The sequence below is a fragment of the Protomyctophum bolini genome (assembly GCF_963924005.1).
Source record: "Protomyctophum bolini genome assembly, chromosome: 6".
Lineage (NCBI taxonomy): Eukaryota > Metazoa > Chordata > Actinopteri > Myctophiformes > Myctophidae > Protomyctophum > Protomyctophum bolini.
The window spans coordinates 15386025-15399116 of NC_137867.1; the positions used below are offsets into that span (position 1 = coordinate 15386025).

The following is a 13092-nucleotide window of genomic DNA, read 5'->3' on the forward strand; positions in this document are numbered from 1 at the left end:
TCCACCTATGCGCTCATTTGAACCACCTGAACAGCTTGCTGCTGGATGAATGCGAAAAAGTTATTTCCCCTCCCAGTAAGAACTCCATACTCTACTGGTGATTAGTTACTAACACGTAACCACTTAAACCCTATATACTTGAGCTGACCGGGTCCCCCAGCGGTATGTATATATATATATTCGGTCTCCTCCTTTTTTCCCTCTACACCAAATCTATTTAAAAAATAAATCCTATTATGACATGCCCAGAATAGGGACGCTAGGGTTCATGTGGTATCATATTATATTCTCCTTTAATACTTAAAAATGTACAAAACTTTGCGGCCAGAGAAACGCACTTTTACTCAACCTACTCCATTACACACTCACACACCTGTGATGAGGTATCCGGGCTGGTTCCAGTGCGTCTCCGTAGACTGTCACTCTGGCACACCGTCAGCAGTGACGATGGCATGATAGAGCGGAAGTCATTGAAGGACCTCCGCCGTAGGACCTCCGTCTCCTCTGTAACGCAGCGGGTCGGAGGAGAATCTCTGGGGAACAGCTTGGACAGCAGAGCCTCATCTGTGTTGCTATAGCGACCGAATGCCCTCGTCAACCCCAGCAGGCATGGTATGACGTACCTGCACAGATACACTGGAGGAAGGAGAGTGGTTCTTATGCTGTTTGTCTGAGTGGACAGACATGTTAACAACTTAAAGGACCACTCCTCAACCTATCTAATTGGTCCTCACTAATAATCATGATAGAATAGCTTGGGGAATCCAAGCTAATCTAAACTGCAGGCTTTCTATTCCTGAAAAGTTGCAATGCGAAAATGGAAGCCATCGTTCTCACGACAATAAAAATCTAAATATATATATTTTTTAATCTTGTTTAAAATAGACAATATTTTAGGCCAATAAAAAAAACTATATACCAAATTTCCCACCCCACAACCCTGGCTGCCGGACTACACAGACAGGGTAGGAAAAGATTGTGATATTATATCATGACAAATTAGTGAGGACCAATTATATGAAGATAGGTTGAAAAGTGGTGAAATGTTCCATTAACCCTGGTGTCTCCATTTTGGCTTTTTGGGAATGTCATTATAGGCAAGGATTTTCTGCATTTTCCAAAACTTTCCCCCAAATATTCACACAGTGAGTGAGTGAGTGAGTGAGTGAGTGAGTGAGTGAGGCTGTACCTTTATCCTGGTTCTCTGGTGTCTGGCACATCTCCAGGATCCCCTGCATAACTTCCGTGATGGTATCTAAAATCTGCAAAGGAAATTGTCCCCCAAAAAAGAGAATACATTTACATAACACAGCAATCAACTGCAAGAGACACTAAATTATATACTCTTTCTAGCACATACAGTGATGATAACACACATCTCTGACCTGTTGTCTGGAGTCTGAGTCCTTCTGAGCCACATCCGACAGCAGGGTCACTAAACAGAAGCTGAAGTTTTCAGCAACAGGAAGAGATTCTGAAAAAGCAGATAAGAACTAACAGCATGACCCACAAGCATTGCAAAGGAGCAGAACACAGGAATCTCTAGAATCTCACAAACAGACAAATTGCAAACATGGGAGACCTTATCAAATGCTTATCAAACATTCAAGAGAAGGCAACAAAAAGTTTGACATTCTGTGTACACTGGCACTGAGAACAAAGTACTGGCCAGTGTGTCCACATAAGACAATACAATTTAACTAGGGCTGGGCAATATGGACAAAATCTAACATCACCATATATTTTTTTAACCCTAACCAAACCCTTTTTACCAAATACCTTGACATTGACAACTACTAGGAATGACTAAAATACCATATAAAGTACAGTACATTTCAAACTAGATCAAATCAAAGCCAAAAAAAGTCCTAAATAGACACAATGTAAAAGCAAACCTGTGGAACATAAGAGGATTGCTGTTACCTCTTCCTTTCTTTCCTGAGCTTTCCTCGATCCATTGGACCCGTGGTAACCCTCTTAATAGGCTCAGCAAGTAGGAAACAATTGTGTCTTTGTGCTGCCAGAGGAAAGCACAACATTACACACATTACAACCACTGGACACATTGTATAGCCACCACATAGGGTCATCATCACAAATGTAAAAGGAGATTAAACAAGTTTTTATTATTATAATAATAATTATTATTATTATTACTAAATCACCTGACCTTATGGTGGTACCGTTTGTGAAACAAGCTTGTATATATCTGGAAACCCCTTATTTTTTACTTTTGTAAATTAGCTAAGAGAGACCCTACGAGTGTGCGTGCGTGTGTGCACGATGGGAACTGCACAAAAACTTCGTCCAAAACTGTGATGTGACAATAAAGATGATTCTGACAATTAGTATAGGAGCTTTTACTGTAGCTACAGTATGAGCGGGGGGACTGAGGTCCCATATGGGGCTAGCTTTGAACTAACTCACACCACTGGGAGATGTTCTAGCTCAGGTCGCATAGTGATGGGTTTGGAAGCTTAAACAGCCAGCAGACTGCCTAATAACCACCTTAATCAGATCAAGGGAATGAGCTTACTGTAAGTCATATGATTTGACACACGTTACCACAGTGAAATTTGGTCTCCGCAAAACATACTGGCACATGTGAAGTGTTGTGGAGGACCGCAACATCTGGTAGACTTGTGAAAGAGCACAGATAAATTAAACTATACAACACCTAAGATGTTAAATATCTAAACGCTGTATGCAGTAGATTCTGCATTCATGGTGTATAACTAGAAGTGATTGGTTTTGGATCCAGCAGGCTAAAGTGGGCCTACAAGGCTAAATTCCTCCCGCTGTTGTCAACCAGCACTCACCTGTAAGTCTGACTCCACTAGAAACACAGCAAGTGCTAGGACAGCATCTCTGCGACGTACATCCAGGGAGAACACACCCCGAACTTCTACTGGGCACATGCATTGTAGCTTTTGAACCTGAGAGAAACCCAGAAGGAAGGATGTTCAAACCCTTATTTACCAATGCACCCAGGTCCCCTTTATAAGTGACACAGACTGTAGTTTAGATTTATGTTGAATAAGGCCTCCAGGCCGAAACGTCCATTCTGCTGTTGTTGCCTGCTGGGGAAACCCAATAAAAAACAAGAATCCTAAAAGGATATAACGTGAGTGCTGGTATTCATTTATTTCGTTTAGACTGTATGTTCCAGAACCGTGCAGTGCAGTGAGTCAACTGAGTGCTTGCTCTTCCTTTCTTCTTCAAACCCTTATTTGGCACACAATATAAATATATATTTTTACAGTAACATTGATGGATGATTGATGGACTACACTGCTGAAACACCTAGCAAAAAAGCAGTGCCCTTGATGTAAGGCTCTGGCAGAGTTGGAATGGAATGGCTATATTGTTTCCATATTAGAAATAAAATGTAAATAAAAAGAAAATACCATCATCAAAATAAAACAAATGTCTACATTAGACATGAAGATCTTGCATAGCAGAATGCTTGTGTTCTTTTTCTTTTTTTTTCAACTCTGAGAATGTACATCTGTACACTCACTCTGCCCAGATGGTTTTGGTGCCCAGTTGTCCATGGTGGCGCCCAGTTGTCTAAGAAGGTGCCCACATATCCCTAGTGCCCAGTAAGTTTTAGTGCACATATACAGTATAGCTTTTTTTTTTAACACATCGGCTGGAGAGGTTCCATATGGGGCTAGGATTTGTACTGTGTAGCAACAGGTTGCAAGATGCAATTGTCTCAGAGAGACTCTCTCTCACTCTCCGTCTCTCTCTCTCTGTCTCAAACCTGTTTGACCGCAGTGCTGCAGTGGTGGTTATTATGGTAAAGGCTAAAATGAAATGAACCGACCACAAAAAGAGATACTTCCTCCACGATTATTTTTTAAATAACACAAGCGGCGCATTAGTGTCAAAAGTCAGAAACACACCTGTTAGATATGTCGCCTGGTGTCCACACAACTGTCACTAAATAATCATTCCGCCTCAATGTGCGGAAGCAAAGTAAAGACTCCCACCAACAACAACCCTGTTGCTGCACATTAATAATAACATCATCATAACGTGGTTCGGTTTCGTGTCTCACCTTGTCAAGCGGCGCGGGGCGGTGGGCAGCTAAAGAGCGGGCTAATGACAGAACCGTGTTGAAATAAAATCCCCTGGATGCAGCCATGTTTATCTGACATTAATAATGTGATATTGTGAAGGGAGGAGAGGACAGCACTCTGTTCCGCTGCCTCTGGCTGTGGCTGTGGTTGTTGCTGCTGATCCGCAGTACGGCGGCTTGGCGGGGACAAACGTCCGTATAACTCAGTCAGTCCTTGGTTTCCCCAGGCCAGTGGTGTAAAGTAACTTTAATAGTACATTGAGGTACTGTGAGGTACTGTGACTTTACGACAGTACTTGTTGTAACTGCTATTTTCAAAATATATATTTTTAATACAATATGAAAACTTGAAACGGGACATTCTGCATAATGAGTAGTATTGAGTACTTTTACTTTTGGTACTTTAAAGTACATTTTGATAGTAATTATTTTATTTGTAACAGAGTATTTTTTACATTGCAGTATTGATACTTTTACTATTATTAAGTAAAACATTTGAGTACTTTTTCCACCACTGCTTGGGACTCGTATATACTCTAACTCATGGTTGGGACAAGGCAAGCAAGGAACTGGAAGCTTCCTTGAAGGCCGGGGAAAGGGAAAACTCAAGTTACCGGTAAGTGGTTGTTCACTAGCCTTAAGATTTAGACTCTCGTATATGTATTTACCGATTCTAACGAGTGATGGCGTCAGAATCTATAAACACATCTACGAGCGTCTAAAAAAAATCTTAGGCTAGTTGTTCACCCTCACTATGTAGTCACCACTGACTGACTGAGGGCTGATTTAGTCCAAATGTCCAATAAATAAATGATCTGAACACAGACAGCGACTGTCTCACGCAAAGACCCGCCCCGCCTGCCTCTGATTGGACCCCACCACGTCGCGTCGCGAAAACGTTGGCAGGAAGGAAGTATAACCTTTCACGGGAAATTGGTGCCGCCTTTTCCTGTCAGTGGAACAGAACAGAACATAACAGAAAAGAACAAGTCTGAGTCAGCTGACAGAACAACAACATCAGATCGATCTCTCCTCCTCTCTCTGGGTCAAAGGTTTGTGTTATGTAGTATTAATAACTTCGTTACGTTTGTATTAATGTATTCACAAAATACGAATTAGATTTGAAGAACACTGTTTATATGTTGTTATATGTGTCATATACAACATATTCAGCCACATTAGCTTTACGTGGCCAGCAACTGCTGCCTTGAGCATGTTGTCATGAATCGTATTTAAATCGTCAGTTGTTTTCAGTGTGTGTAAGATTATTACTGTCATAAGAATAACTTTTACCTTTGTATAGGTTCCCCATATTGACTATGGATTGAACACCATGCCCTAGTAAACCTAGCTGACGTTAACCAACCTTGCATGAAATTGTTATTAGTTTTATTACATTATAACATCTAATATGTCTAATGGAATCAATGTGTTTAATAATAATTTGTGATGGCAGCCTGTTGAAATGTGAAACACTGCGATTTTAATTTTCGAATTTAAATCTGAAAATGGCAGATGTTCAGCTATATATTCACTATATTTAAATTAACGATTATCGATTACGATTATTTATAATGAATTCCTAAGACTTCTTAGAGTCAGATATTGTCCTCTAGTTTCACACAAGACAAGAAGATTCACATATAATATTGTCTGCCAGCGATGAGGCCGGACCTGAAATGGGTGCTGGACTGGACTGGACTGAACATATGAAAACTTCCTTTGAGAACAGTCGATGTTTGGAAGCACAAACGTTATGTATGGGTCACACAATTGACAGGGGTGTTGCGATTGGTGTGGGGTAATTAATCGCACCACCTTCCAATTGTGTGCTCCATACACTTGTGCTTCCCAAAGGAAGTTTTGATATGTTCAGTACTAACTAGAGCACAATATCTGACTCCATGTTTTAGGAATTAATTATTGTGTGAGTACACATGCCAAGCGGGGCAGAATTATTAACTAACCACTATGGCTGAGTGTGTATTTGGAATACATGAAATGATGAAATGTATGTAAGATCACAGACATTCTAGGGCTACACCCATAGCTGTGATTGACCAGAATATAGCTTGAGGAACCGAATATAACTGGCGCCACGTTTCCATTGAACTCGTACGCGGATGGCCGCCATGTTCTTTTCTGTGACATATTACTTTGAATGGTGTGCAGGGTGCACGTTCTTGATTGTAATAAAGGATACATAATTGTATTCTTTGTTTTAGATGGCCTACCCCAAATCCCACAACCCGTTTGCAGATGACGATGAGGAGGAAGTGTGTGGGTCTAGTGGAAGGGACTTCAATGAGGACCCTGATAGAGGCATGAGTGATGCTGAGAGAAAGCAGAAGTACCTCCAGCAGGAAGTGATGCGTACAGCCAAGTCTGCTGTCGACAGCAGCTACCGTTCCCTTGGAATGATCTATGAATCTGAGAAGATGGGTGTGGATACTGCAGAGGTAAGCAATGTCAAAGAATACCAGAACACTCGCCTCAAAACACAGTCGCCTCGGGGGTTACTCCGGCGGAACGGTACCGCGATCTCTACCTGGTATTCCTAAACGTAACATCAGTAAAACTATGCCTAACCCTAAACAGAAAAAAATCTGTCAAACTATGTCAGCATTGTCTAACAGGCACAATGTCAAGTTGCCTGTTTGACATAGCTACTAAAAGGCTACTCTCTTACCCTCACTATCTTGTTCACTCTCTCATGCAATACGTCATAATAAGATGATAGCCACCAACACTTGTTTATTTGTATATACCTGAATTACTCTCCCAAATGTTTTAACCTGCACACAGTCACACACTAAACTAAAGCATCACTTCAAGTTCTTTTAGGCTCTTGCCACTTTTTACTTTATGTGAGGGGGAAAGACATACAACTGATTTGTCCATCTGGAATTTAACTGGAGTTTGTGCGATCATATTGTCAACAACACACTATCCGATCATCTACCGGTGTACCTGCATATTGTATTGACTTGCCCTCCCTCTCTGCCTGTGTGTGTAGGAGTTGATGCGTCAGGGGGAGGTTCTGAAGAGGACGGATAAGATGGTCGACAACATGGAACAGGACCTGAAGACCAGCCAGAAGCACATCAATGGTATCAAGAGTGTGTGGGGAGGCCTTGTCAACTACTTCAAGGGCAAGCCAGAGACCACCAAGCCCGAACCTGAGCAGCCAACCAACACCTACCAGGCCAGCGACAAGTAATAAGACATTACTTTCCTCTCACATCCTTTTTTATTTTTAAATTAGTATTTAATTTATTCTGCTTTGACCTATCTAGCCAGAGATCCAAGCACTGAGTATAAACTGTCTGTCAGATTTGGGGCCAGTAAGGAGAATCTCAGCTTTTCTTTCATTGAGCTAGGTGTTATGCGTATCCACCCATGACCCCAGTCTTCATGAGCTAGCTGGTATTCGTTGTTGAATCATTTATGTTTCTGGGCACTTTTCATCTCCTGTGAACTCTAGGGGGATAAATATATCACTTTCATCATCAAAGGCTCTAGAGGTGAATGGCAGCCAGCACCACTACGTCATTGGCCCCTCATCTGTAGCAGTTATATTCCAGTGCTATGTAGGGATGGAGCTCGTTAATTATTGATAACGAGCACCTTATCGATCAGGCTTATCGAGCCGGGTTCTTATCGAGCCCACTATCGGGCATTTTCTATTACTTTGTGGAAAGATCGGAAACAACTAATTCTGAAAAGAGCCAGTGTCTTTTACTAGGGCCTTCAAATACAGTACTTTTCTAACAGACGGAAGGCAATTGACCTTTTTTTACTTTTGGTTAATAATATTTAAGAAACTGTTAACTTGTTAATGTGTGTACCGTCTGTCACAAGTGTAATTTTGTTTACTCAGGCAGGGCTGGTTGGCAGGTATCAATACACTTTTAGACCAACGTGATTGTTTAAACATGACGTCATGGCCCATGACGTCATGTTTAAACAATCATGACTCATGGGCCGCTATGCTCGATAACAGGGCTTGAAGCCCAAAGCGTATTGATCCTGGGTACTCATTCAATAAGCTTGTTATCTTTTTTTCGGGTATCTGGTTTCGAGCTCCATCCCTAGTGCTATGTCCCCTTGGGCTAAGGGTTAGTAGCTTGATTGGGAAGCTTTGATTCTGAATAATAATACTTTTCTGTTTTCATCTTTGTGATTTACTCCTTTCAATAGTGTCTGTCAGTAATGAGATACTGGTATTCCATTTTAATGTTTCTGAAACACACACAAAAACTAAGTTTTTTCAATATTAGCCACTAGCATTAGATGCATAGATAAATCTGTGTCCAAAAATGTAGATCTCCTATAGTGCAAGGAACCATACCATTACGTACTGACTACAGATGCTAAAACTTTCTTCTCTAAAACATTTACTTTTCCTCTGAAGGTCTTGTCATTGACTGGTCTGCGTTATTTAAATAAACAATGCTTATCTGACGGCATCACGTTTCTTTCAGATTACAGAATGCCTTGTCCAACAGTAAAGGACATGAAGATAAGTACCAAGCCAGCCATCCCAACCTGAGGAAGTTAGATACAGGAGGTAAGGGTTTGCACCAGACTTGCACAATAACTACCGGTATATGAATGTGATTGGACAGGGCACATGATATACGAGCACTTTGTTCTGTTTTGTGTGTTTTAGGATTTGGGGCTGCTGCCGATATAGATGACACTGACAGCTTATCCAGAAAGAATGGCTACCCTCAGAATTCATATCTTAAGACTGCTCACCAAACGCTGGACAACAACCTAGGTAAGAATACCTGTCCTATTTGAATCCTTATCACATGTATGACTTAATCTAACCTATACTGTGTACTAACAGGGTACAGTACATTACACAGAAGTTGTATGCTAGATTTGAACTAATTATGTTGGAATCAACACACAAGAACACTTACAAAAGAGTGGCTTTGTGTACCCATATATATGCTGATCTGGTTAGACAGGAGGATTATGTACAGTACGTGTGTGTAGTACAAAATGAGACTGTGTGTGGAGAATCTCAACAGACACTTTTAGCTGTACACAATAAAATCCTCAGTGTACATGTATCAAAGTTAACAATGAACAGCCAATGATAACCAGCCAATTACCTGTTGAAGTGAATTCAAACATTGTGTGTGGTCATCTAGATGATATGTCCCTGGGCCTGAGCAGACTAAAGGGCCTGGGCCTGGGCCTCCAGACGGAGATAGAAAGCCAGGATGCCGACCTAGATTCTCTGCTGAACAAAGTGGACAAGATGGACCTCAAGATCCACAACACCAACCAACAGCTCAAAAAGCTCTAGTAAAAACAAAGCAATGACTCGGCATACAAAACATGTAGACTCACTCAACGGAGACAAAGACATGAGAACAGTTCAACCTCCTTTCGTCCGGGTTTCCAAGCTCTTCTCTGTGAAATAAACTTTTCTATTTCGTATTAAAGCATGTAATGCTGAGTTGCTGACAGATAAACAGGTAAACACACATTTATTTTTATTTTTCATTTACTGTCTAGTTTTTTTCTTCAACAACAAACCTGTGAACTTTTCCCCTGGTTTTATGTATGTTCATGTTTGTCCATAACACAACATATAGCGCCTGTAAAAACGCCTCCTGTTAAAGAAATTTGAATAAATAATGTATGAACTATGCTACACAGACTACACACTCAGCGTGGACATGCGCACATCCAACCTTTTTATTATGATTGTCATTTGTGTGCTGGGGAGGGAAGGATCTATTCTGTAAGAGGGTTACATTTACCTGGCAATTTGTGTGGATGAGAATATTGACTTGATAACCAAATTAGGGTTTTCACACTGACTTCCCCTTAATTGCTTGCTTGTGTTTCAAACATGCAAAGGATGGAAAATGAGAATATGCTGAATGAATGGTTATAGAAGATGATCTGCTATAAACTAGAATGTTGTAATGTTTGTACATGTCACCACTTCAACACGTGTAGAAGACAGACACTCATTTGATCTCTTAAACGTGAGAAACATACACACTAGCCTTTGGGAATCAAATCTATTGTCCCTGTTGCCTTACTTACCTGTACATTATGATATGGACCCTGGTTTGATTCTGTGCCATAACTGCTATACCAGTGTCTCTGCACACTGAGCTTCTTTCAAGCCTGCTTTTTGTGTAAGAATTATCCATTTTCCTGTACTCTTTCATGCTTATTGTCTGTACTGATTGATTGGCTTTCATCGCAGTGCAGCTTGTGTGAGGAGTTGTGAATGCATCTTTATCATGTGAATATAACAAAATGCAGGAATGTTGACTAAGTCATACTTGATCACATATACTTTAAATTGTAAGATTACATTCATGAAGCACATGACATTTAAATCAAATTTAAAATGGGAAATAAATTAAAAACATGATTTTAGTACTTTTCTTCTGCCTTTGCATTCATTTGACACCTGATCATAGCCCAGCCCAAAACAGTGTTGACGCCTGATCATAGCCAGCCCATAACGGTGAACAAGCATTACAGTGAATGTACCACCAGGTGGCGCCACAGTTCCAGTAAACCAGGGTAATCATAGTCAAATGTTTGTAGCGTTTTCTATGTGACCTTTTTTTGGCTTTTACAGATCACACACCAATGTGTATTCTGTTCAAACGTTATATAATTGCTATAAATATTGGGAATACGCAAAGTTATCACACCACTTGCCTCAGCTGTATTTTCTCAAATTGTCATTGGATATATGACCTAACTATATATCTTTCCTTGTATTAAAATACTTGGTGGGTGGTGACCAAAGCAGACCAGCCTGATTCTCAGCCCAGAATATTTGAATGGGCATGATGATTTAGGGGTTGGAGCTACTCTATGGTTGGAGCTATGCAAAAATAACACCAAATTATTGATTAGGAGAAAGCAGTCAATCCAGACCAGATGACAGTGAGATGTTGAGTATTTCACACATTTTTCTGTTCAAATGATAACCCCACAGCGTGAAGTCTGCAGTAACACAGGCAGCAGGCCTGCGTTACTGCTGCCTCTGTTGTGTTCCAGCTGCGTTGCTGTCTATTCATTATCATTCCTCTGCGTTAGGACAGCTGCTGCTGCACACGCAACAAGCACTCATTAGGATGACCTGCTAATTACAGTACACATACACACCTGACCTTCCACACACACATGCAGTCACACACACACACACACACACACACACACATATGCATGTCATAACATACATACTGTATATTGTACATGTCCTCGCATGAACACATGCATATACTGTAGTGTAGAGTAATCACTCACACCCAACCACATGTGTATCACACACACTCAACTAGAGAAAGTGCACCTCGGAGCACAGGTCTCCGCCAGGTCAGGTTATTGTGGCCTCCTGGTGGCACTATAATAGGCCAATGTGAAATGGGTGGCATTTTTTCTTCCTTTGATGGACATTCAAATTCATGATTTGAGGCATTTTGTTCCAAAAATTAGTTTTGCAAAACTCCACCTGTTGGTGGCGCTATAACAGGCCAATGTGAAAAGGGTGGGATTTATTACTCAGCCTAGTAGGGAAGTGTGTGAAAAAGTTCAAGTAAATTGCACACTGTGTTCATGATTTGAGGCTTTTTGTTCAAAACGGGCCAATCCTGCAAACTTTGGTAGCCAATGTTAGCCAATTAGAATGGAATATGAAATATCAGACAGATCCGTCTTGATCACATGACGAGATACTGTGTACCGATTTGCGGGATGTTTGGACAGGTCAAAGGTTTTTGCTTGGCCTCTAGGGAGTGTGCATGCAAAGTTTCACGTGGATAAGTGCATTGTAAAAATGTTAAAATCTGCCTCATAGCTGGTGCAGGTCTTTTTTCCGACAGCATATTGATCCGAAACCTCAATCCTAACCTAACCCTAAACGCAAGCACGGGAGCAGCGCATGTCCCCCCGCTGCGGATCGGATCGTTGCCCCGTCGGCTAGAATGCTGTCGGAAAAAAGGCCGCCTCCCTGCTATAACAGGCCGTTCTGGAAAATATGGGGCAGTCAGAGGTTCATCGTTGGCATTCAGGGAGTGTGTGCACAGTTTGGCATCGACCTAGCCAACGGTGCCGGAGATTAGCTGTACACAGATGGACAAAACATACTCTCCCCCATGCCTTCGGCCTGGTGGAGACAATGAAAAATATACCATATATGAGTGACATAAGAAACTCAACATAAGAAAATATATTGATATTGTCATGAGTGTTGTCTTTTCCCGTACGGTTGCATTACTGTAAAGTGATGTAATTGTCTGAACTTACCTGACTGTTCTAACTGCCTTTACACATTTCATCAGGCTATTACATAGGAATTACGCATTTCTAGGGATGTCCTGATCAAGTTTTTTTGCTCCCGATCCGATTCCGATCATTTAATTTTGAGCATCTGCCGATACCGATTTTTCCCGATCCGATATTTACATTTTATAGAACACGTTTATGCCATTTCACAATAGGACAATATCCCATATCCAGTCTAATATCATGATATAGATATAATATTGATAATAGGGATGTCCCGATCACGTTTTTTGGCTCCCAATCCGATTACGATGATTTGAAAATGACGTGATCAGCCCCAATTTCCGATTATCCGATCCGATCGGGACAACCCTATACTATATTGATACCAATGTAGTTGGTCAAAAATATTGTGAGTTTGTCCATATCACTCAACTCTAGGGTAGTGTAGCCTGCCTACTCAAGTCCGCCTCCGCCATCAATGGACGGAAGTCACCCGTGGGCCGTGGGTTCACTCTCTTCACGCCGTCCGTGGGGCCGTGTGGTCTTTGAACAGCTGTCTTGTCGAAAGCAAACAGTGACCGCTCTGCGACAAAGGCTGCCAGTGATGGAATGCCCTTCTTTTCAGCAGACGTAATCCCAGAACACACTGCTGTCGGACCCCATCAGGCACTGGGCCAGAGACAGGCCTTCCTGCCCTTTAGAAAGCAGGTTACGTAGCGGCAGGG

At 41.4% G+C, this 13092-nt stretch overlaps 3 protein-coding genes across 4 annotated transcripts in view; 2 read left to right on the forward strand and 1 right to left on the reverse strand.

Annotated features, from left to right (window-relative positions):
- The window catches only part of pi4kab (phosphatidylinositol 4-kinase, catalytic, alpha b), a 60444-nt gene extending 56230 nt beyond the window's left edge, over positions 1–4214 (reverse strand). For both annotated transcript variants that reach the window (XR_013964275.1, XM_080766752.1), the window contains exons 1-6: positions 4064–4214; positions 2820–2936; positions 1924–2017; positions 1386–1474; positions 1190–1262; positions 374–636 (exon numbers count right to left, since the gene is read on the reverse strand). Coding sequence is in view for 1 of the 2 variants with exons in the window: in XM_080766752.1 (XP_080622878.1) it covers positions 374–636; positions 1190–1262; positions 1386–1474; positions 1924–2017; positions 2820–2936; positions 4064–4150 (723 nt within the window). In the remaining variant the exon portion in view is untranslated. The remainder of the gene's footprint in view (positions 1–373; positions 637–1189; positions 1263–1385; positions 1475–1923; positions 2018–2819; positions 2937–4063) is intronic.
- Positions 1–13092, forward strand: part of polb (polymerase (DNA directed), beta) — a 205665-nt gene that overhangs the window by 33723 nt on the left and 158850 nt on the right. The gene's annotated exons all lie outside the window — the stretch shown is intronic.
- Positions 5024–10509, forward strand: snap29 (synaptosome associated protein 29). Its single transcript, XM_080765980.1, has 6 exons — positions 5024–5136; positions 6310–6543; positions 7101–7300; positions 8569–8654; positions 8757–8867; positions 9250–10509. Exons 2-6 carry the CDS (start codon positions 6310–6312, stop codon positions 9405–9407), a joined length of 789 nt encoding a protein of 262 aa, XP_080622106.1. The 5' UTR covers positions 5024–5136; the 3' UTR covers positions 9408–10509.